Source organism: Trichechus manatus, unplaced genomic scaffold (genome assembly GCF_000243295.1).
Source record: "Trichechus manatus latirostris isolate Lorelei unplaced genomic scaffold, TriManLat1.0 scaffold00054, whole genome shotgun sequence".
Lineage (NCBI taxonomy): Eukaryota > Metazoa > Chordata > Mammalia > Sirenia > Trichechidae > Trichechus > Trichechus manatus.
Genome location: NW_004443990.1, coordinates 14,623,728 through 14,651,558, shown reverse-complemented (window position 1 = coordinate 14,651,558; position 27,831 = coordinate 14,623,728). Strand labels below are relative to the sequence as shown.

Here is a 27,831-nt window from a genome sequence, read left to right as displayed (position 1 = left end):
GAACCACCAAAATGGAAATAACGAGAATGCTGCTATATTGTGAAGAATGTAACCAATGTCACTGAACAATATGTATAGAAATTGTTAAATGAGAACCTAATTTCCTGTGTAAACTTTCACCGAAAACACAATAAAATATTTAACAACGACAAAAAACTGATGGCCTTAACCACATTTTCTAAAAAGATCAGAAAAAAATATGCCCAACTATTAATAGTGAGGTTTTTTATATACAAAAAATAGAAGATACTTTCTCCCTCTATTTTTCTGATTTCCAGATTTTCCATAATGAGTATGGATTACGTTTTAAAGGGAGGAACTCATCAAATTAGGGGAAAAAGACAACAGGATGCTGGCTTAGGCTTGGAATGAGTTGTGTGCCTGCACACATCACCCATTGCTGCTGCTGTGTTCCGCCCCTCCATACACCCACCCCTTTTCCCAGAGCACATACTCAGTGGATTCCTTCCCACCTCATTGTCCAGGAAGCAAACCCCACAGTGCCAGCTCTGGCTCTGTAGCTGAGCTCAAGTAGCCAGAGAAGCCAAGGGGAGATCTTACGCCGCTCCTACTTGGACAATGAAGGAGTGGGTTAGGGTGGCAGACACATGCTTTCAGGGCACCCTGGAGAGGTGAGCGCACCAAGGGGACAGCCTGAGAGGTTTATTTTGGCAGCTTGCCCCTCCCCCTCCCCTGCACCTCCCGTCTCCACCGGGCTTAGCATAGCCTTGCACAGAACTCAGTATTCCAGAATGGGTTTCTGGAAGGAGTTGGGGGAGGGCAAGGAAGGAGGGACAGGGCACTTGCTTGCTCTGTGGGTGCCCCAGTCACTGCCTTGTCTGGGACAAGGCCTGCGGCCCTACCACTGACCATCAGGCCTGTCTAGGAAGTTGGGGAGTGGAGGAACAGAAGATCCAGCACTTTAACCGCAAGACTGCCTAGCTCCATGAGAGGAAGTGCCCGCTAAAATACATCCACTTTGACGGGTATTTTGAGTTGGCATCCATGGGGCTTTATTCCCCTTAGAGTAAAAGGAGTGACAGATTACAAGGAACTTCTTGTCAGAAAGCCATAAAAAATCAAAACCAAACCCGTTGCTATTGAGTCAATTCCAACTCCTAGCGACCCTACAGGACAGAATGGAACTGCCCCATAGGGTTTCCAAGGAGTGGCTGGTGGAGCAGAACTGCCGACCTTTTGGTTAGCAGCTGAGCTCTTAACCACTGCACCACCAGGGCTCCAGAAAGCCATAAGAGACAGGAATAGCCCACGGACCTGCCCTGGGGCCTCCACCAAGGCATGGCATTGGTGCCCTCGTATCCTGGTCTTGCACCCTGGTTTTTCTGGGAGGTTCTTTGCTAGGCCTTCCGGTCCCTTCTGTCCAGGAAGGAGATGTGAGCACCGGTGAGTAGGTGTCTACCGCTTTAGGCAAGCCTGACATATGGAAATCTGAATTTGCAAAACATAAATTAGGGCACTCTTCTTTGCTTTACAAAATAACCCAGCTACAAGATTCTTTTCGAGTGAGCTACCCCCAGATAGTGTAAAATCTGATTTGAGACATGATAGCCAAACTTTCCAGATAGCCAAACTGTAAATATACTTATAAAAAATACCTACAGCTACATGCCCAGACTAATCACAGAAGGTCTGGGGTGGAGGTGGCTTTTGGGATTTCGAACGGGTCCAGCATTTGGTGAAAGTTGGTGATCCTGCAGTTGGCCTGTGCAGGGCCCTGACCTGGCTGAGTGAGGGCTGGGCCTTTGCCCTCAGGCCCTGCAACCTATGGGGAGATGGAATCAGCCCTTGAGGATGCCAGCGCCACCTCCGCTGTCTGCACAGCTTTGGAGCCCACAAAGGGCCTGGAGGGATGCCTGCCACCATGGTGTGCACACAGGTGCCCCAGGCCAGCCCCTTCACCCCAGCTGGGTTCATGACTTGGCCTGGCCTTTTCCTAAGCTGAGATGGGTTAACCATTGACTAGGGGAGAGGGAGAGCAAGCCAGCTTCTAGGCTGTTCGAGAAGACTCAGAACCCTCTCCCCCAGGGCCCCTAATGCACTTCTCCACCCTGGATGAGGTTGGGGTGCCCTGGACAGAACAGGGAGGTGCTCCTGCTTGACAGCCAGAAATATTCTCCAGGCTTGGAGCGGAGGAGGGGCAGTGAGGTGGGTAGGGGGAGCTCTGGTTCAGCAAGAGTTAATAGAGAACTGCTCTGGAGTGAAACTTTCCCAGAAGGAGCTCTGCTGGAGGCCTGGATTAACTCCAAGATGCCAGCAGGATGAGTCCAGAGTCCTGCCTGCCCACCTACAGTGAGGTGGGAGACAGCACACCTGGGTTCTCCCGCCCAGTGGGCTTGTCAGCCAAAGAGGTGGAACGGGGTGCCCTGACTGGGGACTGTGCCTTGGACTCCCAACCCACCTGCCTTCTGCCTGTACCTGTAATCCTGATTGCTCCGGGCTGGAGGCAAGACCTTCCCTAGAGAAGGAGCGAGTGTAGCAGCTGCCCAGGAGGGTGACACTGGAGAAGTGGGGCTGTCTCCAGGGTGCCACGCCAGGCAAGGCTCCAGCCAGGAGAGGTGGGTAGGAGCAGCTGCACGTCAGGTGCAAGAGAAACAGGTGTAGGAGCAGGTACCTGCTCCCGCTGTGGCTCCTGGAGTCAAGGTGAACCTGAAACCCAGCCCCTCCCGGCTAAGTAAACAGAAGCAAAGGCCGGCTCAGGCTGATGAATATTCATTACCCTAGAAACCCAATCCTAGCGCCCCTGCACCCACCCAGGAGCCAGGGTCCACCAGGGACCACCAAGCCGGAGGAGGGAATTCCATGGGGAGTCTGGGGTTGGGGGAGCACAGGAGCCTCTCTCCTCAGTTTCCCCACCCTTGGGCTGCCTGGTGATGCCCCCCAGCTATAGCCAAGGTCACCCCCATCCATTCCGTCCCAGGAAGAGGCTCAGACCCTTCTCCAGCGTGAGCCATCACTTAGCCATTGCCTCAGGCACAAGCGGGAAAGGGTTAAGGGCCGCTGCTCCCGTTGGTGCACAGCAGGACTGGGTGCACCTCAGCTGCCTTTGAACTCCGTGAGTCGAAACCAGTCCCTGGTTAAACTGGTTGGCAGACCGGTTCCCAGGCTGTCTGTTCCCCTGCCAAAGCCTCAATGCTCCTCAGGTGGTGGGGGTGGGGTGGGGTGGAGGATAAGTAGGGGTGGAGGGGGACTACGGGTCCCTCCTGACCTGAAGGCCCCTCCTCAAGATCTCCCTGGTGTGGGGGAGAAAGTGGCACTGGCCCCTCCATGCACCAGTCTCTCCAGACCTGCCACAATCTCAAACATTCTCATCCCCGTGGCCCCCAGCTTAGAGGAGGTCTTCAGGGGTCTTGAATCCCATGCAAAACTCCATGTCTATGGAAAGAGAGACATTGCCTTTTCTGTTACAGGATCTATAGCTTTCACAGACTCTCAAAGAGAACTGTGACTGACTCCTGACACCCAAGTGCCACTTCCTTCTACGTTCCACAAACTCCCAGCAGTCCTTTGGAAAGGCCTACTGAGATTATGAAGGTGGCAAAAACCCCAGCAAGTTTGCAGGGAAAAAGGGGGAGATGAGAGGAACTCACAAGGTTAGGGGCTGGGGGCAGAGTGCGCAAAAAGCGGGTGTCTCCCAATCACGCTGCAGCCATACCTCCTCCTGCAAACCTCCGTGTGTTGGCCCTCCCTCCGCAGTCCAGCCAAGCCCTGCTGCAGCCCTCAGGCAGTGCTGTTCTTGGAGATGGCTCCCGGCTTTGGAGTTCCTTGTTTTGCAGCCGCCCTTAGGTGGTGGATTGCATTTGCATTCTTTCTCCCCTCTGACAGGCACCACTGGAGAGTGGGCAACATCTGCTGCATATTCAGTGCCCTTGTGCCCCATGCTGCCCAGCTTAGATGCTCAATCCATCAGCCCACCTACCTTCCTCATGTACTGAGCACTCCTCATGTGCCAGGCACTGAGCTAGGCACTAGGTAGGGAAAAGGCATGAAATTCTCCCTTCCCCTGGCTCCGGCATCCAAGTTTCATTTTAAATCCTAGCACACCAACTCTCAAACCTGTCCCATCCCCTGTCTCCAACCCTGCTCCCACGTGTTACAGCTTCTCATGGCTTCTTGAGTTGGTACTCCCTTCTATCCTCAATAGGCCCCCTGCCCCTGGTCTCTTGGATCAACAGTTCTTCAAAGGCTCCCCATGGCCCGTAGTGGAACCCGCATTGCCTGGCCCTTCTAAGATGGCACCTCGGCAGCCTCCTCTCCCTGCCCACTACTCCCAACTCCCCCTGAATACACACACTAGGTCCTTTCTCTGCCTACCTTCCTGGGCGCAGAGGCTGCCTAGGAGGGTGAGATTAAGAGTGCATGCTGTGGTCTTGGCCAGGAATGGCCTCCCCACTCCCTTTGCAACCCAAGACAAACTCCTATTCATCCCTCAACACCTGGCTTAATTATTATGCCTCCCCTTCCCCCAGGAATTTTCTTGTCCCTCCTCCCGCGTTCCCACAGAGCTTGCTCATTTACTTCTATTTCACATGATATATACCATGATTGATTATATATATATGCATGATTATATATATATACATATATATTCTATCTCTCCTATAAGGGAGGCAGACACATGAATAGATAATTGCAATACTATATACGTATATAACATAGCAACAATTGTGAGGATGGCACAGGATTGGGCAATGTTTTGTTCTGTTATACATAAGGTCACTATGAGTTGGAATGGACTCAATGGCACCTAACAACAACATACGTGTGTGTGTGTGTGTGTGTGTGTGTGTGTGTGTGTGTGTGTACTCAAGCCTTGAGTTGCAATATTGAAGGATTCTATGGGCAAAATGTTGAACAATGCAGGAAGCATCAGAAGAAGATGGAAGGAATACACAGAGTCACTGTACCAAAAAGAATTGGTCAACTTTCAACCATTTCAGGAGGTAGCTTCTGATCAAGAACCTATGATATTGAAGTCCAAGCTGCAGTGAAGGCATTGGTGAAAAACAAGGCTTCAGGAATTGACAGAATACCAATTGAAATGTTTCATCAAACGGAAACAGCATTGGAGGAGCTCACTCATCTATGCCAAGAAATTTGGAAAACAAGCTACCTGGCCAACTGACTGGAAGAGATCCATATTTGTGCCCATTCCAAAGAAAGGTGATCCTACAGAATGCGGAAATTATCAAACAATATCATTCACATGCAAGTAAAATTTTCTTGAAGATAATTCAAAAGCAATTGCAGCAGTACATCCACAGGAAACTGCCAGAAATTCAAGTTGGATTCAGAAGAGGATGTGAAAGGAGGGACATCATTGCTGATGTCAGATGGATCTTTGCTGAAAGCAGAGAATACCAGAAAGTTGTTTACCTGTGTTTTATTGACTACGCAAAAGCATTCGACTGTGTGGATCATAACAAATTATAGATAAAATTGCAAAGGATGGGAATTCCAGAACACTTAAATGTGCTCATGAGGAACCTGTACACAGACCAAGAGGCAGTCGTTCGAACAGAACAAGGGAATATCGCGTGGTTTAAAATCAGGAAAGGTGTGCATCAGGGTCGTATCCTTTCACTATATTTATTCAATCTGTATGCTGAGCAAATAATCCAAGAAGCTGGACTGTATGGAGAAGAATGGGGCATCAGGATTGGAGGAAGACTCATTAACAACCTGCAATATGCAGACGACACAACCTTGTCTGCTGAAAGTGAAGAGGACTTGAAGCACTTACTGATGAAGGTCAAAGACTACAGCCTTCAGTATGGATTACATCTCCATTTAAAGAAAACAAAAATCCTCACAATGAGACCAGTAAGCAACATCATGATAAATGGAGAAAATACTTGGATCCACAATCAACGCCCATGGAAGCAGCAGTCAAGAAATCAAACAATATATTGCATTGGGCAAGTCTGCAGCAAAAGACCTCTTTAAAGTGTTAAAAAGCAAAGATGTCACTTTGAGGACTAAGGAGTGCCTCATATGCATCCGAAAGCTGGATAACGAATAAGGAAGACCAAAGAAGAATCTATGCCTTTGAATTAAGGTGTTGGTGAAGAATAGTGAATATACCATGAACTGCCAGAAGAACGAGCAAATCTGTCTTGGAAGAAGTGCAGCCAGAATGCTCCTTAGAAGGGAGAATGGCGAGACTTTGTCTCACGTACTTTGGACATGTTATCAGGAGGGAACAGTCCCTGGAGAAGGACATCATGCTTGGTAAAGTAGAAGGTCAGTGAAAGAGAGGAAGACCCTCATAGAAATGGATTGACACAGTGGCTGCAACAATGGGCTCAAGCATAGCAATGATTGTGAGGATGGTGCAGGACAGGGCAGTGTTTTGTTCTGTTGTACATAGGGTTGCTGTGAGTTGGAACCAACTCCACGGCACCTAACACAACATACATATATGTATGTATATATGGTTGTGTGCTGTCGAGTTGATTCCGACTCATAGCAACCCTATGGAACAGAGTAGAACTGCCCCATAGGCTTTCCTAGGCTGTAATCTTTATGGGAACAGATTGCCAGGTCTTTTCTCCTGCAGAGTAGCTTGTGGGTTTAAACTGCTGACCTATTGGTTACCAGCCAAGTGCTTAACCCTTGTGCCACCAGGGTTCCATATACGTAATTATCTACTCAAGTATTTTCTTCCCTTATAGAATTTCAGCTCCTTGAGCCCAGAATTATGTATCACTGATACAGCCCTGACGTATCATAGGTACTTAATACCAGCTTAGAAATGTGAATGAGAAGCGGAAGCATTGTCTTTGCCCTCAGGAAACTCTTAATGCAGCCAACTGCCTTTGTCCCACTCTCCCTGGGGCAGGTAAAGGTGAGAGAAAACCCATTTATTTGACCTCTTGTGGTTCCAGCTACAGCAGACTTGCTGTTACATCATCATCTCTACATGGTTTATATGAATCGGAGGATATTATTTTGCAAGATTCCCTACTGCCTCTAGTCTGAAATGTCCTGGGAAGCTGCCCACAGCTTCCTAGATCTGCTGCTTTCTCTGAAAGCTCAATCTACTCAGACAGTGGAGGTCAGGGCCAGAAGGCACCAGAAAAGGCTAAAAGCTCATCCCAGCTCAGGTGCTGGGAAAAGACAGGAAGGATGGTTCAAGGAGCCTGGGAGACAAGGCCTTGTTTCCCGTCTGAACAGGAAGGGGCTGGTAGTGGGACACTCATTCCATCCAACTCAGAAATCCAGGCCATGCTGAGGTCTGAGATGCAGAGTTTCCTCTTTTCTCAGGAGAAGGAGCCCCAGTGAGAACTGCAGGCCACAGGATGCCCACCTGTGCCTGCCCTTCCGGGAGCACCAGCAGGACCAGGTGCAGGCTGTGGAGGCCCTAGTCCACACCCCTAACCCCACCCCCTTCACCCCCACCTCTGTGGGAGGGATCCACTTGGGAGGCCAGGCCCAACCCTTGGCCTTCAGGGGATTTGAGAGGAGCAGGGTGGGGAGGGGACTTTGAGATAAGGCGATGCCCTATGAACATAGCTCCCATAAACAGATCACCCACGCACAGGCTGCTTCATTGCTTTGTAAAACCGGTTGGGTTCACCTTTAAGTGCACCTTCCTGAAACTTGTCCTTGTTGATAAAGCAAGTTAAATACATCTAAGGGAGCCTCAAGGACCTTAGTGCCCTGACTGAGGCTCACAGCCACAGGGTGGGGAGGGGGAAAGGTGTTGTGGGGGTTACTGGATTACAAATTTAATCTGGCCCAACATATCAACGAATCGTTTGCATTTCCTGACCCCTGGCCAGGGAGTAAAAGGTCCCTGGGTGGCGTAAATGCTGTGCACTCAACTACTAACCTAAAGGTTGCTGGTTCTAACTCACCCAGTGACCTATGGAAGACAGGCCTGGCGATCTGCATCCTCACAATTGTTGCTATGCTTGAGTCCATCATTGCAGCCATGGTGTCAGTCTATTTCTATGAGGGTCTTCCTCTCTTTTGCTGATCCTCTACTTTACCAAGCATGATGTCCTTCTCCAGGGACTGGTCTCTCCTGATGACATGTCCAAAGTACGTAAGACAAAGTCTTACCGTCCTTGCTTCTAAGGAGCATTCTGGCTGCACTTCTTCCAAGACAGATTTGTTTGTTCTTTTGGCAGTCCATGGTATAGTTGATATTCTTCACCAATAGCATAATTCAAAGGCATAGATTCCTCTTTGGTCTTCCTTATTCACTGTCTAGCTTATGCATGCATATGAGGTGACTGAAAATACCATGGCTCAGGTCAAGGGTACCTTAGCCGTCAAAGTGACATCTTTGCTTTTTAACACTTTAGAGGGGTCTTTGGCAGCAGATGTGCCCAATGCAATACTTCATTTGATTTCTTGACTGCTGCTTCCATGGGCATTGATTGTGGATCCAAGTAAAATCAAATCTGTAAAGATTACAGCTGAGAAAACCTTATGAAGTAGTTCTATTCTATAACACATGGGTCACCATGAGTCAGAATCAACTTGACTGTAATGGGTTTGTGGTTTTGGTTTTTGCTCAGGAAGTAGATCTAGGCTCTAGGAATTTTCTTTTTCCAAAACAGGAAGGAGAGGCAAGCTACCCTAAACAAGGCCCCAGACCTGGGAGACTGTCTCTCAGGCCAGTGCTCACTGCACCATTCTTCCTGTCTTTTCCCAGAACCTGAGCTGGCATGAGAGCCCTGGTGGCAAAGTGGTTAAGAGCTTGGCTGCTAACCAAAAGGTGGGCAGTTCACATTCACCAGCCCCTCCTTGGAAACCCTATGGGACAGCTCCACTCTGTCCTATAGACTCGCTACGAGTCGGAATCGGCTCGATGGCAATGGGTTTTGAGCTGGGATGAGCTTTTATCCTTTTCTGGTGCCTTCTGGCCCTGACCTCCACTCTCTGAGTAGACTGAGCTTTCAGAGAAAGCAGCAGATCTAGGAGGCTGTGGGCAGCTTCCCGGGACATTTTGGACTAGAGGAAGGGGGGAATCTTTTTCCCTCTCTGGAAAGCCAGGAGGCTGGAAATTCTGGGGGTTCACAGCCTGTCTGAGGTGATAAGCTGACATGGTCATAGAGCAGTCTCATGTGGGCTAGGTCAGGCCCAGCTGGGAGGCAGGGCAGGGGTAGACAGAAGCTGCTTTCTGATGGGTGTGCGGTGGGTCACCACTGGAGGGGGCTTTGCTTTTGCTTTTCTTGGGGGGGTTCCTCTTAGGGAGACCTCAGTGAGGGAGTGGAGGTATGAGCAGCCAATATTTAAAGGGGTGCTTACTATATTCTGCTCCCTAGGTGATGCAAACAGTTATGCACTTGGATACTAACTGAAAGGTTGGTGGCTCGAATCTACCCAGAAGCACCTCTGAAGAAAAGCCTGGCAATCTACTTCTGAAAGGTCATAGCCATTGAAAACCCTATGGAGTGCAGTTCTACTTTGAGACACATGGAGTTTCCATGATTCAGAATCAACTCAGTGGCAACTGGTTTGGTTTTTTTGGTTTACTATATTCTAGGCACTCTTCCAAGCACTCTGCCTGTGTGAGCTCTTTATCCTCACAGCCACCCCCCGAGGTGAATCCTCCGAGTGGATGCACCAATTTGCACTCCCACTTGCAATGTTCCTGTCACTATTGGCATAACTTTCCTGTGGCTGCCATGACAAATTACCACAAACTCTTAAAACAACAGAAATTTATTCTCTCACAGTTCTGGAGTCCAGGAGGCCAAAATCAAGGCATCAGTAGGGCACTGCTCCCTCTGGAGGCTCCAGGGGGAATCTGTTCCTTGCCTCTTCCAGCTTCTGGTAGCTGCTGGTATTCCTTGGCTTGTGGCCACATCACTCCAAACTCTGCCTCCTCCATCTTCACATTGTCTTCTCGTCTTCTGCCTGTCTAATCTCCTTCTGCCTTTCTTCTTTTTTCAGTTAGACAAACAGCTTTATTTGAGAGATGGGGAGAGCCAGCCTTCCCTCCCCCGCCACAGTCCTGGAGGCGTCACCTTCAGGCTCAGGGGATAAGGGCATCCTGACCGCATGGATAGGTGCCACACAGGCTGCTGCCACCATAGAGCACAAGCTGGAGGAGCTCTGCCTTTCTTTCTTTTTTTATTGTGATTTAAGTGAAAGTTTACAGTTCAAGTTGGTTTCTCATACAAAAATTTATACACACATTGATATGTGACCCTAGGCGCTCTCCCTACAATGTGACAGCACACGCTTCCTTTCCACCCCAGATTTCCCGTGTTCATTCAACCAACTCCTGTCCCTTTTTGCCTTCTGATCTCGCCTTCAGACAGGACCTGCCCATTTAGTCTCATGTATCTACTGGAGCTAAGAAGCACTCTCCTCATGAGTATCATTTTATGTCCCACAGTCCAAACTAATCTTTGCCTGAAGAATTGGCTTCTGGAACGGTTTCAGTTCTGGGCTAACGGAGAGTACGGGGGCCAGGTCTTCCGGGTCCCTCCAGTCTCAGACCATTAAGTCTAGTCTTTTTATTAGAATTTGCTTTCTGCACCCCACTTTTCTCCTGCTCCGTCAGGGACTCTCTGTTGTGTTCCCTGTCAGGGTGGTCATTGGCGGTAGCCAGGCACCATCTGGCTCTTCTGGTCTCATGCTGATGGAGTCTCTGGTTTATGTGACCCTTTCTGTCTCTTTGGCTAATATTTTCCTTGTGTCTTTGGTGTTCTTCGTTCTCCTTTCCTCCAGGTGGGTTGCGACCAATTGATGTATCTTAGATGGCTGCTTGCTAGCTTTTAAGACCCCAGACACCACTCACCAAAGAGGGATGCAGAACATTTTCTTAATAAACTTTGTTATGCTAATTGACCTAGATGTCCCCTGAAACCATGGTCCCCAGAACCCTGCCCCTGCTACTCTGTCCCTTCAAGTGTTTGGTTGTATTCAGGAAGCTACTTAGCTTTTGGTTTAGTCCAGTTGTGCTGACCTCCCCTGTACTGTGTGTTGTCCTTCCCTTCACCTAAGATAATTCTTCTCTACTATCTAGTTAGTGAATACCCCCTCCCCCCCTCCCCACCCTCGCAACCATCAAAGACCGTTTTCTTCTGTGTTTAAACCTTTTCTTGAGTTCTTATAATAGTGGTCTCATACAATATTTGTCCTTTTGCGACTGGCGAATTTCACTCAGCATAATGCCTTCCAGATTCATCCATGTTATGTTTTGCAGATTCATCATTGTTCTTTATCGTTGGGTAGTATTCCATTGCAAGACTATACCATAATTTGCTTATCCATTCATCCGTTGATGGGCACCTAGGTTGTTTCCATCTTTTTGCTATCGTGAACAGTGCTGCAATGAACATGGGTGTGCATATATCTATTCGTGTGACAGCTCTTATTTCTCTAGGATATATTTCAAGGAGTGGGATTGCTGGGTCATATGGTACTTCCATTTCTACCTTTTAAAGGAAGTGCCAGATAGATTTCCAAAGTGGTTGTACCATTTTTCATTCCCACCAGCAGTGTATAAGTGTTCTAGTATCTCCACAACCTCTCCAACATTTATTATTTTGTGCTTTTTGGATTAATGCTAGCCTTGTTGGAGTGAGATGGTATCTCATTGTAGTTTCGATTTGCATTTCTCTAATGGGTAATGATCATGAACATTTCCTTACGTATCTGGTAGCCGCCTGAATGTCTTCTTTAGTGAAGTGCCTGTTCATATCCTTTGCCCATTTTTTAACTGGGTTATTTGTCTTTTTGTTGTTGAGGTTTTGCAGAATCTTGTAGATTTTAGAGATTAGACGCTGATCAGGTTTGTCATAGCCAAACATTTTTTCCCAGTCTGCAGGTTGTCTTTTTTACTCTTTTGGTGAAGTCTTTTGATGAGCATAAGCATTTGATTTTTAGGAGCTCCTGGTTATCTAGTTTCTCTTCTGGTGTTTGTGTATTGTTAGTAATGTTTTGTATTTTGTTTATGCCATGTATGAGGGCTCCTAGTGTTCTTCCTATTTTTTCTTCCATGATCTTCATTGTTTTAGATTTTATATTTAGGTCTTTGACCCATTTTGAGTTAGTTTTTGTGCATGGTGTGAGGTATGGGTCTTGTTTCATTTTTTTGCAGATGGATATCTAGTTATGCCAGCACTATTTGTTAAAAAGACTGTCTTTTCCCCCAATTAATGGACTTTGAGCCTTTGTCAAATATCAGCTACTCATAAGTGGATGAATTTACATCTGGATTCTCAATTCTATTGCATTGGTATATGTATCTGTTGTCGTACCAGTATCAGGCTGTTCTGACTACCATGGCAGTATGATAGGTTCTAAAATCATATAGTGTGAGGCCTCCCACTTTGTTCTTCTTCTTCAGTAGTGCTTTACTTATCCGGGGCCTCTTCCCTTTCCATATGAAGTTGGTAATTTGTTTCTCCGTCCCATTAAAAAATGTCATTGGAATTTGGATCAGGATTGCATTGTGCCTTTCTCTCATAAGGATATTTGCAATAGCATTTAGGGCCTACCCAGATTCTCCAGGATTAACTCATCTCAAGATTCTTAACTTAATCACCTCTGTAAAGACCCTTTTTCCAAATGAGGTAACATTCTCAGGTTTCCAGGATTTGACGTGGATATCTTTGGGGGAGGTATTTTCCGGCCTACCACACTCCTTATTCTCACTAACTCTTTGTATGGTCAGACTGTGGTAGACAACAAGATGTGCTGCCCAGATTCCCTTCCAGAAAGGACCTCCTGCCCAGCCATGGGAATGGTCAGCAGTTGGCCTCCAACTGTCAGCTCCTTCAGGGTCTGCCTCAGTGGCAGAAACTCACCTCACGAGAAGATGCACTCTTCTTGGGGCAGCCCACATCTGGGGACATACTAGTCCAGCCGTTTAAGGCCTCTGAAGGACACTCTGAGGAGCACTATTCACGCCAGAGCTCCCCACCAAGTTGAGAGAGGCAGTTGGACTTCTCCATCTGCCCAGTCTTACTTCCTTCCGGTTCCTCTCACAGGTATTGATCCCTCATAAACATCTTGCCCCCTATACTCCACCTGCTTCTAGAGAGCGCAACCCGTGATATAGACATTTTAATTTATTGCCAGTAGGATGGAAGTGAAGTGGTAGATCATTGTGTCTCTTATGTTTGCATTTTCCCCATTTATAGGGAGGTGGAGCATCTTTTCAGATGTTAGTTGGTCATTTGTGTTTCATGTTCTGAAATGGGTTTCAAGTTTCTAATGTAGAAAAACTTGTCCACCTCCCCCACGTGACAGGCGTCCTTCTAGTATCTACTGACTAATGAAAAAATACAAATGCATTTATGGATTCCTGGATCCTTTCATAATTCCACAGTCTTCCAGGGATCTGCCACCCACTGGTTGGGAACCCTGGTTTATAGGATTAAATTTAAACCCTTTATGATGAACCAGAGGGCTCTTCATGATCTCCTCTTGCAGCCTCTCTGTGATGGTTAGTTTTATGTGTCAGCTTGGCTAAGCTATAGGACCTAGTGATTTAATCAAACACTAATCTAGGTGTTGCTGTAAAGGTATTGGGTGGATATGTTTACCATCTACAATCAGTTGAATTTAAGTAAAGTGGATTACTCTCTATAATGTGGATGGGCCTCATTCAATCAGTTGGAAGTCCCTAAGAGCAAAACAACTGAGGTTTCTGGGAGACGTTCCGCCTCAAAACTGTACAATCAACTCCTGACTGAGTTTCTAGCCTGCTGGCCTGCCCTATAAGTTTTGAACTTGCCAGCCCCCACAAATGCATAAGCCAATTACTTACAATGAATTTCCAGATAGATAGATAGGTATAAAGGTATATAGATATACATCTGTCTATCTATCTATGGAGCCCTATCTATGGAGAAAGACCTGGAAATCTGCTCCCATAAAGATTTCAGACTAGGAAACCCTATGAGGCAGTTCTACTCTGTCACATTGGGTTGCTATGAGTTGGAATAGACTCGATGGCACCCAACAACAACAACAACGTCTATCTATCTATATATCAAAATATCTATTTATCTGTCTATCTATCTAAAATAGAGCTAGATCTAGATAGACAGACAGACAGACAGATAGATATAGGTGGAGCCCTGGATCGTATAAACAGTTAACGTGCTCAGCTGCTAACCAAAAGGTTGGAGGTTCAAGTCCACCCAGAGAAGCCTTGGAAGAAAGGCCTGGTGATCTACGTCCCAAAAAATCAGCCATTGAAAACCCCGTGGAGCACAGTTTTACTCTGACACACATGGGGTTGCCATGAGTTGGAATCAACTCCATGGTAACTGTTTTATAGATACAGATATCATATTTGTGTTTCTCTGGAGAACCTGACTGATACACTCTTCACTATAAATTCTCTCCACTCTTCCCTTAAGCATCCTGCGTTCCCAGAATAAACTTCTTCCGGAATAGCCATGCTCTCACTTATCTCTGTGCTTTATACATGTTATTCCCTCTTCTTAGAATGATGGCCACTATTTACCCTCCACCCTTGCTCCTCTCCCATCTACCACAACTCATATCCATCCTTCAAGATGCAGTCCAAGTGCTACTTCTCCCAGGAGCTAGTTCTGATGTTTTTCCACCCCCATCCCATGCCTTTACCTCCAGGTTGAGTCAGATATTCCTCCTTTCTGCTCCGTTAGCATTCTGAGTATATCCCCTTTTTGATTTCTATGGATTTTTTAAATCATCGACCGCGTATGAGCATAGTGCTGGGCTCTGGGGGTGCTGTCGTGCTGGTACCTTCACACACCATACTTGCTTTGATGACAGGGACTATGTCTTCTTGTTAAGGTCTCCAACTCCTTGGAAAACAGTGCTTAGCAAATAGAGGGTACATAAAATTGAAGTGCATAGAAAGAAGGCATGGGTGATTCAGCCATGAACTTGGTTTTCCTTCTCCCGGAAGAGCATATCCCCTCACCTGCTGTGATAAGGATGAGAAAAGAATGAAATGCAGTGTTTCCTCAGGGGATAGCACATCAGACCCATTTCACAAGGCCACTCAGTGAGCTGTCACTCCCCAGAAGACTAACAAGGGCTGAAGGTATCAGGAAGGCATGACTGGCCAGAGAGAAGGGAGCAGTCAGCAGCCCCAGAGCACAACCCATCTGACTGGCCTCGAATAGGCCTTCACCGGCCTGGGCTTAACTCAAGCTCTGATTTCCTCCCTTTGGTCCCAAGAGGCTTAGGGAGGAAGGGGCCGGGGAATTCCACCTCCTCCCTGGCCCAGCCCATGCCCAAGCCTTCCAGACCAAGGGATCATGGTCCTCACTCATCATGACCACCACCACCATTAAATGCCTTCCGGCTCACATCTGCACTTTCTCCTATTCCTTCCTTTTAAAGCATCCACTAAGCATCTGCTCAACTTTAGGTATCATGTCAGGGCTGGGGTTACAGAGATGAGCAAGTCCATACACCCTGCCACAAGGGTTTCACAGGTTAGTTGGGAAGACAGAATGAGGAAAAAAAACAAAACAAACAAAACTCACACACGGAGAGATTACACTCCAAACAACAAGAAATTCAGACTAGACTGTTGGGTTTGCAAGGTTTCCAGCCCATCAGGCAGATAAACACACACACACAGACACACACCACAGTCAATGTGGCTATGAGCAGACACACAGAAGACATACAGTCCATAAAATAATAAACACATGGTAGATACAAGAATGGCTTATTTGTGATAGGTCAAAGGTAAGGCTTCTCTTTATGGATATTACATGAGGATAAGTAATGAGCATTCTCGCCCAGAATCAGGCGTGGTAAGAAAGGACTTTGGAAAAAGGGGCAGAGACTGTTGGGGGGGTGCGGTGGGGAGGGTTCTAAGTGTCTGGTACAACTGGGGAGAAAGTGGGAATCAGGACAAAGACCAAGGGGGAAGACCTGGGACTGTTGTAGCTGACAGAGTGAATGCGGCAGGCAGGGTGCAGAATAAACAAAGGCTCATTGCAGAGAACAAGAATGCAGGCCAGGGAGCCAGACAGGCCTGGGTTTGAATCCCAGCCCCACCAATTACCAGCTATACGTCCTTGGACAAATTACTTAACTAGTCAAGCTTTGGCTTCCTTGCCTTTGAAATCTGGCTCGTAATAGTATCCACATTATAAGGTTGTTGGAAGGATCAAATTAGATAAGGCTTGTAAAAGCAATTAGCTCTACAGCAGCACGTGGTTATCCCTCAATAAACAAGCTAACAACAACGAAGGGTGGCAAGGCAGCTGCACACACGGCACCCTGGGGCTCTATGCTTCCCATCCAAAGCTGGCACAGCCCTGGATATGTCCTTCCCCACCCCCCTACCTGTGCTGCCCCTGCCCCAGACAGTATCCCTGGGTCTTATCCGCTCACAGGCTCCTGGAATTCCCTGTGGCCTTGGAAAAGGAAAGCAGTGCATAACGCTGCCCAAAGCCCTGTGCTCCTGTGCTCTCTGGGGCAGTCTCCCTGGGGCTGGTGGCTGGGCAGAACTGTTCCTGAACCTCTTTCTGCCCCATGTGAATCACCTGGGGAGCTGTGTGTGAGGGTGAAGTGCCAGTAGCCTCTGCCTCCACCAACTCACCAGGGTGGGTCTTCCAGACCCACCCTGCCCGGCTCTGGCTCTGCGCAGTCTGTTGGTTCAAGGAGGAGAGATGCACTTTGAGGGTTGGGCTGTGTCATGCTTCTTGGGTCATCCCAGAGAGCCTGGAACACATAGTTAGAGCCAAGTGAGTGTTTGTTGAACCACTGGGGAGCTAGAGCAATTCCTATGGGCTGAGTCAGGACTCTGAGAGGGGAGCTAAAGGCCCATGAGACAACCCTGAAGAGGCCTGCCTTCTGCCCTGTGAGCCCTCTTTAGGGAAGGTGGGGACAGGGAATCACTGTCTGTCAATCCATTCTATAATAATAATGATTATATGAATAATGTTTTTATATATGTATATACACATATATAGTTTATAAAGCATGAGAAACTGTATCTAAAGTATATCGTAAACTGCAAAGAATTATGAACGCCTAATACATTTCTTTCTTTAAGCCAATGACAAGAAATACCCTGAGACAGTCAGGATGGGTACTGTCGCCAAGCTGCAGTTGAGGAGACAGTGGCTATCAGAAAGGTTTTGGAAGTGGTCCAAGATCTCACTGGGCAGGAATCTAGGTCTTCCCACTGCTGTATCACACCACCAAGTTCAACAAAAATTTACTGAGCTCCCAAGCGCTGGGCTGGGGACATGGGAGAGGAGGTGTAGAAAAACTCGGCAGAGCCTCCTGGAGGAGCTAATGACCTGGATGGGGAGAGGGGTGAGATCTCACAGTTTAGTTATCTTTGGGATGCCTCCCCTGACCCTTCTCTCTTCCTTTTCTCAGCCTTCATCACCCAACAACACATAGCGAGGGAGTGTCCAACGTGTTTATTACATAAACTGAATGGAAAGGCAAAGCGTGACAAGTGCCACAAGAGATGCACATACTACTATAGACGGTAAAGCAAGGCAAGGAGGGAAAAAGGGATTAGCGGTCCATATCGGCGCTAGGACCTTGGGTGCCGACTCATTAATCTCTGCGAAAACAGCTCTGCGCCTACCTCTGGTGGAAGCTGCCGGGCCGGCTCTCGGACGCCGCCTGTCGCAATCGTGCCGCCGTTGCAGCCCTTTTCGGGATCCCCGCCCCGCCCCACTCGTGAACCCGCCCCCCGTCTCCCATTGGCTGGCTCCTGTGCTCCCGCCCCTCTCGGGCTCAGCCATTTGGAGCCTGCCGAGGGGTGGGGCTTACGGCCAGGGGTGGAGCGTGCGCCCGGATTGGTTCTGCGGAAGGCGGTGACGTGGCCAAAGGAGGTCTGTTTGTGACTACACAGAAGATAAGGCACACCAGCACAGGATTGGTGGTAGGGTGTGGTTGGCTTGGGTTTTCCGGCCGGAAGCGGAAGTGGAGGAGAGATGCAGGTGGCGGTACGGTAGCTGGGGCAATGAGGGTCTGGCCTGGGACCCACTAGGCGGTGTCGGTCCTCGACCCGCTTCCCCGGCCTTTCCCCCAGGCGCGACCCTCCCTGGCCCATCGTTCCAGTCCCGCAGGGTGGCGGTTGGGTCCGTGAGTTGAGCGCGCGAGTGGTGTGTCCCCTCCTCGCGCTTACGTCCCCCTCTCCGCTGTGTTTCCCTTTAGGACCATCATCAGCACGTGCCCATCGACATCCAGACCAGCAAGCTGCTCGGTAGGAGGGAGTGCCCCGCGTAGCCGGCTGTCGCCAACAGCCAGGAGTCCTGACTCCTGAAGGTTGAGGCACTGACCACTAGCCAGGCCAGCTTCTGTGCCCCGTCTGTGATCGGACCTGCCTCGCTAAGAGGAATGGGAAGGAACTAAACATAGAGTCTGTTCTTGACCTGCGTTTTCTATTTTAACATAACATGTGTTATCAAATCATTTCATTCAGGTACAGAGAGGGTAAACGTCTTGCTTTAAAGACATCCAGCTACTAAGTGGCAGACCCAAAGTTGGGACTTAAAGAGGTCTGGCCCCGATGTCCATGCTTTCTTACATTATGCCAGAGGAAAACTTTCCCTCCTTTCTTCTTAGGAGCTTCCATCTCACCTTGGTTATAGGAGGAGGAGGGACATAAAACTCAGTTGGAAATAAGACCTTGTAGTGTCCAGGCCATCTCCCTGCAGTCTGTATCTGGTCTGCATGCCTCCTTCCAGTTCAGAGCAAGGGAAGGACCTCTTCATTCTGACTGTTACAGGCCTTTGCACAGCTGTTGCCATTTTTAAATGCTCATTGGATTGATAGATGTGATGCCAATCTTGTCCTGAAGAGGATGTCTGACTATCTCAACCCTTTGGTTGTAGTTCTATGACATCTATAGAATTATTCTTTCTGGAAACTCAAGAAATACGGGGACAGAATATAACTGATACTATTGTGCAACCCCAATGTTTGAGCAGTGGCAGATTTAGTGAACAATTCCTGGCCAACGTCTGGAATTTAGTCAGTCCTGTCAAGTAGTCCCTAGTGAAGCATCTTTAGCTTCATTTCACATTTGTCCCAGCTCTTCAGCACATGTGCACCTTGGTGTGTGAGCTTACTGTTGGTTGTGAAAGGGACCAATAAAACAACCACCATTCATTGAGGGTTTGCCCTGTGCCAGGCACTGTTTTAGGTACTTGACATTATAAAAATGAGGATCACTAAGATTTCTTGAGTGCTTGCTATATCACTAGGCATAGTGGTGAGTGTTTTACCTGCACAAGTCCTTGTACTCAGTATCTCATTATCCCCATTTTACATGTGGGGAAACTGAGGCACAGAGTGGCTGAGAGGCTTGCCCAAGAAACTAGAGAATTAGAATCTAGCACCATCTGACCACAAAGCATAGCTCTTAGCTGTCTTCTATTTAGGAAACGTGTACATGACTCTCGGTCCACCCATATTGTTGCTGTAGGTGCTATTGAGTTGATTCCAACTCATAGTGATCCCATGTGACAGAGTAGAACTGCCCCATAGGCTTTTCTTGGCTGTAATGTCTATGGACGCAGATCACCAGGTCTTTCCCACGTAGCTGCCAGTTGAGTTCGAACCACCAGTCTTTTGGTTAATAGCCAAGTGCTTAGTGGTTGTGCCACCAGGACTCCTTGGTCTACCCGTACCTTCTACTAAAAACACAAATCTGGGCTCAGGCTCCGGGAGGCCAGTCACGTTGGTATTCCCATGTGCAGGGTGGCACTTCGCTGTGAAGCATAGACCAGCGTTATCTAGTCCTTGCGGCGCTGGAGGTATTAGGGGCTTTACAGTTGTTCGTTCCTCCGGTAGTTAGCATAACCATCTTGTGTTTCCCATTGTCATGGTTAATCCCAGCCCCGAGGAAGAGGAAGTTGAACAGCATCCTCTGTCAGCAAGAAAGATAATTACACATAGAAGCAAAAATATTATGGAGACTTTAGAGTGTCAGAAGTGGCACTTTCATGTCAGGACCAACTTAAAGTTTTGGTTTTTATTTTTAATCCCTGTGTTAAGGCAGTTGCTCTATAAAAATCACCCCAAGGATGAAGTCAGGTTGCTATAGTCTATTCAGTCTAAGCATCCCTTTAGATTTGTCTTGACTCCCATCTTCCCATGAGCCCCCTACCTTAACCAATATGAAGAAAACTCTCAGCCAGTGTCTCAGTCCGTTTCGCTTGAATCAGTGATGGGTTTTGGCAGTGGGCGTGGGAACGCTGTGGTTTGGGTGTTTCTCGTGTAGACTGGCTGGTGGACAGAAGGCACTGCAACCTGAAATGGCAGGGTCTGGTGCTGACAATCCGAGAGAAGATCAATGCTGCCATCCAGGACATGCCAGAGAACGAAGAGATTGCCCAGCTGCTCTCAGGATCCTGTGAGTGCTTTGGGGCTACGTTGCTGAAGTCCCCACTTTCCCAGAACAATACGTGTCAGCTGAGCTGCTCCCGTGTTCCTTAGCCACTGGGGTATAGATGCTGGTTTCTTCCAGCACAAAATAGTAAAAGGGGAGAGCCATGCATGTTCATAATTACAGTTCACACAAGTAAGCCACACACCATATTGTGGTCAGAGTAGGTGAGAAATTCTTAAATTGGAATTCTCAAAGTTGTCATTCTTCCCTTGCTTCCCAGACATTCATTACTTCCACTGCCTAAGAATTGTGGACCTTCTCAAGGGCACTGAAGCCTCCACAAAAAATATTTTTGGCCGATACTCTTCACAACGAATGAAGGCGAGTGTGGGCTGAGGGCTGGGAATGGGCAACTAGTGACATCCAGCCTTTGGGGTTGGAGCCTCTCTGGTTTCTCTGAGGATCTGGTGGGAGACTCCTATATAGAGTATTTCCTAAACTTTCCCTCTATCCGCGTAGTTTATGCCAAAAGTAGATCCTACCCCCCGGGTTGACATTTTCAGACCTGCTGGGGATCACTTGTTGGTACCATGCTCTTAAAGTGGGTGGTCCGGCCATCGTTATGAGTTGAAGGAGGACAAGGAGGTTATGTTTGATGCAAAGACTGGGAGGGCTTCCCCTATTCGGGGATTCAGCTGGGATATAGCTGCAGAGTGCTTTTCTTTCTCACTTCCTCTTTCTGTTCTCAGGATTGGCAGGAGATTGTAGCCCTGTATGAGAAGGACAACACCTACTTAGGTAAAGTGGCCCAGTCCTGGCGACCGTGGAGACACCCACTCACTGCCAGTGTTCTGGGACGCCAGGCTTATAGGAGGCACAGCTGGTGTCTGGGAAGAGGCTGAAGTGTAGATGTTGCCTGTTTGTGAGGTGGGAAAAGAATTTCTACAAAGAGCGTTGGCCTGAGTAGGTGCGTGAGGTAGAGTGGAGTGCCCCACCCCATTCTGTGGGCAGAAGAGGCATGGGTCATCATGGGGACCGCTGTCTGACACCTGACAGGGAGCAATAAAGGGCTGATTGTAGTTCGCTTGTGTTTTCTGATAGTATAAATAATAATAATAGCAGCCGATATTTTACGGAGCACCCGCTATATGGAAGGAGTTGTGCTTAGTATTTTATATGGATTATCTCTCCTATTCCTCACGATAGGTATTACGGATCCCGTAATATTAATGTCCCTGTTTTACAGATGAGAATTGGACCAGAGAGGTTAAATGACTGGTTTTAGGTTCCACAGCTAGGAAGGGGGCAGCTGGGAAGGCAGCCCCATGCCCTTCACCACCACGAGGGTGTTATCTGTACATGTCCTGGGGCATGCTTGTCTTTTGGTGTGGTTGGCCTGAGGTGACTTTCCTGGGCCCTCCTTAGTGGAACTCTCTAGCCTCCTGGTTCGGAATGTCAACTACGAGATCCCCTCACTGAAGAAGCAGATCGCCAAGTGCCAGCAGCTACAGCAGGAGTACAACCGCAAGGAGGAGGAGGGCCAGGCAGGGGCCGCCGAGATGCGGGAGCAGTTCTACCACTCCTGCAAGCAGTACGGCATCACGGTGAGTGAGCGGGAGGGTCTCCTCGTGGTGTGGGGCGCCAGGGCACTCTGCCTTCCTGGGACCAGTCCAGTCAAAGAGGCACCCAGCTCCTTAGCTGCTGGGAAGAACTCCCTTCTCAGCTTGAGTCGTGCTCTTCTTGGGCCTCTCTCTGGCCTGTCTGCTTTCTTCTCATGTTTTCTCATCTGTTGGACTCTGCCTTCTACCACTTCTGTCTCAGCCTGCTTCTTGTACCCTCTCTAGGGAGACAATGTCCGAAGAGAGCTGCTGGCCCTGGTGAAGGACCTGCCGAGTCAGCTGGCTGATATTGGAGCAGCAGCTCAGTCCCTGGGGGAAGCCATCGACTTGTACCAGGCCTGTGTGGGCTTTGTGTGTGAAAGGTAGTGAGGGCCTCAGTTTCCCTCTGGCAGGAAGGGTGGTTTACCTATTTCCCCTGGCCATTCTGTCTTCTCCACTTGTATTTTTCCCACGTGACATTTGAGCTTTATTTTACACACTGAAGTTCAGTGGGAGTCTTGCCCATTTGACCACATAGCCCAGGTCAGAGCCCAGCGATGGCTTCATGAGTGGTCAGTGGGAGGGTCAGTTATGTGATCTGTTGAAGCCCCACAGAGCAGGTATTGCCAATGCTGCGATACGTGCAGAAGCAAGGAAACTCAACAGTGTACCGATGGAGGACGGGGACAGAGCCCTCGGTGGTGGAGCGGCCACACCTTGAGGCGCCTCCAGAGCAGGTGGAAGAAGACGCGGTAAGACCAGCCTTGTTAGGAGACACCTGCCTCATAGGTGTGAGCGCGAGTGTGGCTGCCTCCTCCCCACACCCTCAGCCCAAACCCCGTAACCTGATTCAGATTCCCAGAAGGAAGAAAGGGGGATTTGTGTGAGAGAGACTATAGGTGGAAGGGCCCAGAAAGCCTACTCCTTTTTTTTCTGACCTTCTTGAGACTCAAGTATAGATGAGGCTCAGCAAGCTGGAGTCAGGAGCCCTTCGGTCACATGAGCTCTATGAAGACAGGCTGTCTTTTGGGGAGCTTCGGGGCCATTGAGTTTGAACATAGTTCCAGCTCCTAACAAGCAGCCGAGGGCTGTGGAAAGACAGGCCCCTTTTTTCCCACTCACCTTCCAGGAACTAACACTTCTTTTCCCCCTTCTAGATTGACTGGGGCGACTTCGGGGCAGAGGCGGCTTCTGAAGGGATTGACTACGGCATCTCTGCCCAGGCCGCTGGAATTGACTGGGGTATCTCGCTGGACTCAGACTCAAAGGTTAGGAAGCGCTCTTGGTCATTTCTCTGAGGACTTTCTGTGGTCGCTGCTTCAGTGATAAGAGAAGTGTTGTCTGTGTCTGTAAAGGTATCACTGAGGTTCGTAGCTCTAAGACCAAGTGTAGTCAGAATTTCAGAAGGGTCATATCCAGGTTTTGACTTCTTTTCTCCTGTGATTGGGGCAAGGCGTGGGAGTGTAAGCAGGTGATAACTCTGAAAGCGTAGCCGAGGGTGGCAACACATAAGTGGGCCCGCACCTCCATCTTGGCCATCTACATCAGGGCTGCAAGGCTTTTATGACACTTGGAATGTGCAGCTATTGAACTTATCAGGGGCTCTGGCCTGTGCCAGCTCTCTGCTGGGGAAAATTCCCTGACACTGCAGGGGCTCTTTGCTGTCCTTCCAGGAAGCTGGGAGTGATGGCATAGACTGGGGAGACGATGCTGCTGTTTCACAGATCACGGTGCTGGAAGCCGGAACCCAGGGTGAGTGCACGTCCCCACAGCAAAAGTGGCATGCTCAAGGCCCCGCGTCTCTAGCAGCAAAGAAAAATGGACTGCCAAGATTAGGCTTCTGGTGCATTTAACTAACTGTTTTCTCAAAATTTGGATGAGAAGGTGAATGGAGTGGTACAGGGTGAGGTTCTTCAAATTAAGTCTAGAAACTCTCAACTTCCTGGAGAATGAACGTGGGCCATCCCTTCTGGTGCGGTTCCAGGAGAGTCTGTGGGCTCTAAAGTCTGACCGGGCCCCCCCTCCACCTACACAGGCTGTAGCAATGATCTGAGCCACTAGAGGGCGGTGCAGGATGAAACTTGACCTCCCGCCGCCAAGCAGAATGGAAAGCCGGCCTTTCCACTCTGAACCCCGCTCGGTCGTCCTCCTTGCACACTGAGGGCTGGCAGGAGTGCCTGATTAGGGCTGAGACTTGTGGGAAAGGGTAACCCTTCCCCCTTTGGTTCAGACAAGAAGTGGCTTTAGTACAATGGGTCTGTGCCCGTATTAACCCCCCAGGGCTTCTCAAACTTGGGATCTGTTCCTTCTCCAGTCCTGAGATCCGATCCTTTACCACCTCTCTGTCCCTCTTCCTGGCAGCTCCAGAAGGTGTTGCTAGGGGCCCGGACGCTCTGACTCTCCTTGAGTACCCTGAGACCCGGAATCAGTTTATTGATGAACTCATGGAGGTACTGTCATCCTCTGGGAGGGGCGGGTGAGGCCTGGTCCGGGGCACGCAGCATCACTCCCCAGCACCCGGCGTGGCCCTCCCTGTGTATGTGTGAAGGGCGCCGAGTGCTTGCTGTGTTCTGGAGCCGGGGCCTCACGTATCAGGATACCCACTCATTCACTCAGCAAATGTTGATTGCCTATCTCCTACATGTCTGGCTGTCTTGGGCACCAGGGATCAGGAGTGAATAAGACAAAGTCCTTGGCTTCATGGAGCTTATAGTCTAGTGGGGATGGCAGACAAGAGGCAAGATAAATAAGTAAATCCACAGGATGTGCCACAGAGAAGATAAAGCAGGGGTGGGAGCTGGAGATTGTTGGAAAGGGCTGCAGTGTTATAGCAGTGGGTGGTCAGGGAAGGCCTCATGAGCAGGCAGCCTCTAAGTCAAGACCTGCAGGAGGTGTGGAGAGAGCCAAGCAGATGCCTGGCAGAAGAGCTTCTGGGCAGAGGGAGCTACGACTGCAAAGGAAGGCCTCAAGGAGGAACAAGGAGGCCAGTGTGGCTGAGCAGAGGGAGCTGGAGGAAGGTAGAAGAGAAGCTCAGAGGGCAAAGAAAGTCTGAACTTTGACTTTCACCGAGGGAAGCCAAAAGCTGGTGGAGGTTTTTGAGCAGGCTGTGATGCTGAGCAGCCTGGTAAGGAGCCAGAGTTCTAGAGCTGTGTCGTGGGATCAGGAAGATGGGGGCCCCTCTTCCTTCATCTCTGGATCTGTTCCCTTCCCAGTCTCCTGCTGATTGGGAGGGCCTCACGAAAGCTCTCAGCCACTTTTTCAGTTGAGAGGCCCCTCCTAGCCTCAAGGGGAGAGGAGGAGAACAAAAAGCATCAAGTTTTTGTGGTAAAATAAGATTGACAAGATATGCAGCTGGTCCTCCAACTCTTTTCAGCCTTAATCCAGGACTTTGTTCAAACATGGATTCCTAGTCCCTGAATCTCCTTCCTTCCATGGAGAGAAAATACCTTCCCTGGGTGGGAGAACCCTTTGAGTCTCTGCATTCTTAGTTATCTGATCCGCAGGCCTGGGAGGGAGCTCGGAGGGGTAGGGCCCTAGGTCAGCCTGAGGTAGGGCATGGGGGACACAAGAGTGACAGCAGAGGCTGCCCCAAGCTCTCACCTGGTATTTGGTGCGTTTCTAGGAATAAAATTGATCAGAGGAAATACTCCCTCCTCAGCCAGAATCTAACCCACCCATCTCATTCCTGCATTTTGAGCAGTTGAAGGAAACAGCTTCTGAGTTCTTTTCTTAGTTTGAACCAAATCTTCTGTCCTCAGCTTGAGATCTTCTTGTCCCAGAGAGCAGTGGAGATGAGTGAGGAGGCAGACATCCTGTCAGTGAGCCAGTTCCAGCTGGCTCCAGCCACCCTGCAGGGCCAGACTAAGGGGAAGATGGTCACCATGGTGTCCATGTTGCAGGATCTGATCGGCCAGCTCACCAGTCTCCGAATGCAACACCTGTTTATGATCCTAGCCTCACCAAGGTCTGGCTTTCCCCTTGATGTTGGACTGGTCGGGAGCATCCACCATCTTTAGCAGCTCTGACCTCTGTGTATTGCTCTTCCTCTTTCATGGCCCTTTTTCCCTCTCTCCTGCCTCCTGTAACGTCACCTTCTGTACTAGGGATGGGGTCCTCTTTTGGGCAAGATGAGTGTTTTGATGTACGCAGGCAGAATCTGTTTCCCAAGCAGGATGGGAACGGGGAGTGAATATTCCTTACAAAAAAGGATTTAAGGATGTGGAGGCTGAGAGGCCAATTAGGGGCTTAGTTTCCAGAGTCTCACCTTTGCCAGCAGTTGAATGGGAATGCTTAGGGTGCACACCTACACCGTATGCTTACCTGAGTGCCCTGCACAGGTATGTGGACCGGGTGACTGAACTCCTCCAGCAAAAGCTGAAGCAATCCCAGCTGCTGGCCTTGAAGAAGGAGCTGATGGTGCAGAAGCAGCAGGAAGCGCTTCAGGAGCAGGCGGCCCTGGAGCCCAAGCTGGACCTGCTGCTAGAGAAGACCAGGGAACTGCAGAAGCTGGTGAGATAGGAAGGTGGAACCTGCCAAGTGGGAGGACCCCAGTTTCTGCAGAATGAGGCCCCTTCACCTCTCTGCTTCCTGCCCACTTGGTATTGCTGTCTTTTAGATTGAAGCTGACATCTCCAAGAGGTACAACGGGCGTCCAGTAAACCTGATGGGAACCTCTCTGTGACATCCCTCCATGTTCTTGCCTGCTCATCTTCTCAGACTTCAGGATGGAGGGGTCCTCCATCAAGAGCTCATGTTACAGGCCCCTTCCCATCAAGAGACCAGGAAGACTGGAAGGCACAAAGCCACGTGAGAGAATCATCCCCCAGGTGGAATAAGTAGAGGCTGTCACCTTAGCATTCACTGTGAGAGACTGTGTTAATTGGCCCTGTGGCCCGGTCAGCCTGAAACCACAGCTTCCGCTCTGTGTGGTTAGTCTAGTTGGGCTTAATAAAAGAGGGAAAGATTCTATTGGCCATTACTTATTCTGCTTCTCTAAGCCTGGGATTGAGGCTGTGCTGTTGTGGGGTTCTTGATCCAGGTGGGCTCCCTGGGCCATTGGAGCCCCAGGTTAAGGACTTTTCCACTTGGCCTCTGGCCCTAGGTACCGAGCTTACTAGCTACAGATGGTCAACAAGGGGTTGTGGGGTAGCTGAGTTGGCTGGGCCCCTTTCTCTTCACAACCAGGCCCAGACTGGCCCACTCAGGCCAGCCGCCCAGGGGGAGCAGTCGAGCAGCAGCCTTGTTGGAGCCAGCAAAGCTGTATTTTCCTCTTAATCACAGCTTACCTCCAGGCAGAGGGAAACTGCGGTTTGGAGAGGAAGGGTCTGATGAACAAGGTGGAGACAAGAGATGTCACCTTCACTAGCTGCCTGTCCACTTCCTACCCATAACTGCCTGCTCTGTGATTGGATAGAGCCCACCCTAGGATAGCACCCCTCTCCCAAGCCACCTACCCATCCGCATTTCCCAGGAAGGGTAGGGGCTGGGGGTGGCCGGCAATTCGATTTTAATTTCATAGCAGAGCAGTTGATTCATGGCTCTTTGTCGCTGGCGTTGACTCCCGTAATGACTTTCCATCAAAATGAAAAGTGGAGTGACACCACTCATTATTCCTGCTGCTTGTTATCTCAGTTCTGGGGAGGGCTGCCCCCTCCCTGCTGCCTTTCAGCCGTCCTGGACAGTGAGTGATGGCCCCTATTAATCACCGACCTCACGGACTCTGGCGGACACACGCTATCCAAAGGAGAGGAAGATAAGGCAGCATGAACTGCTCGAAGCCGCTCCTATCAATTAATGTCAGCCCATCGCTTCCCCCCAGTCCTTGCCTGGTCACCTCCTTTTAGGGGAGTTGGGGGCTGAAATACAAGGTCTAGGTGTTGAAAAAGGAAAAATAGTGGTGTTGAATGTTGAGGTAAAACTGTTCTC

The 27,831-nt window shown here is 49.2% G+C and overlaps 1 protein-coding gene across 2 annotated transcripts; it reads left to right on the top strand.

Annotated features, from left to right (window-relative positions):
* Window positions 1-17,258: 17,258 nt before the first annotated feature.
* Window positions 17,259-27,430, top strand: CDK5RAP3 (CDK5 regulatory subunit associated protein 3). Of its 2 annotated transcripts, none has more exons than XM_004377991.2 (14): window positions 17,259-17,479; window positions 18,134-18,178; window positions 20,201-20,332; window positions 20,589-20,689; window positions 21,058-21,106; window positions 21,734-21,912; window positions 22,153-22,289; window positions 22,514-22,658; window positions 23,064-23,174; window positions 23,580-23,658; window positions 24,268-24,356; window positions 25,665-25,870; window positions 26,244-26,415; window positions 26,522-27,430. In XM_004377991.2, exons 1-14 carry the CDS (start codon window positions 17,398-17,400, stop codon window positions 26,585-26,587), a joined length of 1,593 nt encoding a protein of 530 aa, XP_004378048.1. In that variant the 5' UTR covers window positions 17,259-17,397; the 3' UTR covers window positions 26,588-27,430. The 2 variants fall into 2 exon arrangements, with proteins under 2 accessions (XP_004378048.1, XP_023588567.1); XM_023732799.1 differs by lacking the exon at window positions 17,259-17,479 and adding an exon at window positions 17,815-17,918 and having other exon boundaries at window positions 18,130-18,178; window positions 26,522-27,425.
* The last annotated feature ends 401 nt before the right edge of the window (window positions 27,431-27,831 follow it).

Excerpts from the sequence above, each read along its gene's own strand:
- CDK5RAP3 (XM_004377991.2), top strand. The coding sequence starts at position 17,398 with ATGGAAAGGCAAAGCGTGACAAGTGCCACAAGAGATGCACATACTACT. Across the intron at positions 22,290-22,513 it reads GTGGGCTTTGTGTGTGAAAG|CCCCACAGAGCAGGTATTGC; the intron begins GTAGTGAGGGCC and ends GATCTGTTGAAG. Across the intron at positions 24,357-25,664 it reads TTATTGATGAACTCATGGAG|CTTGAGATCTTCTTGTCCCA; the intron begins GTACTGTCATCC and ends TTCTGTCCTCAG.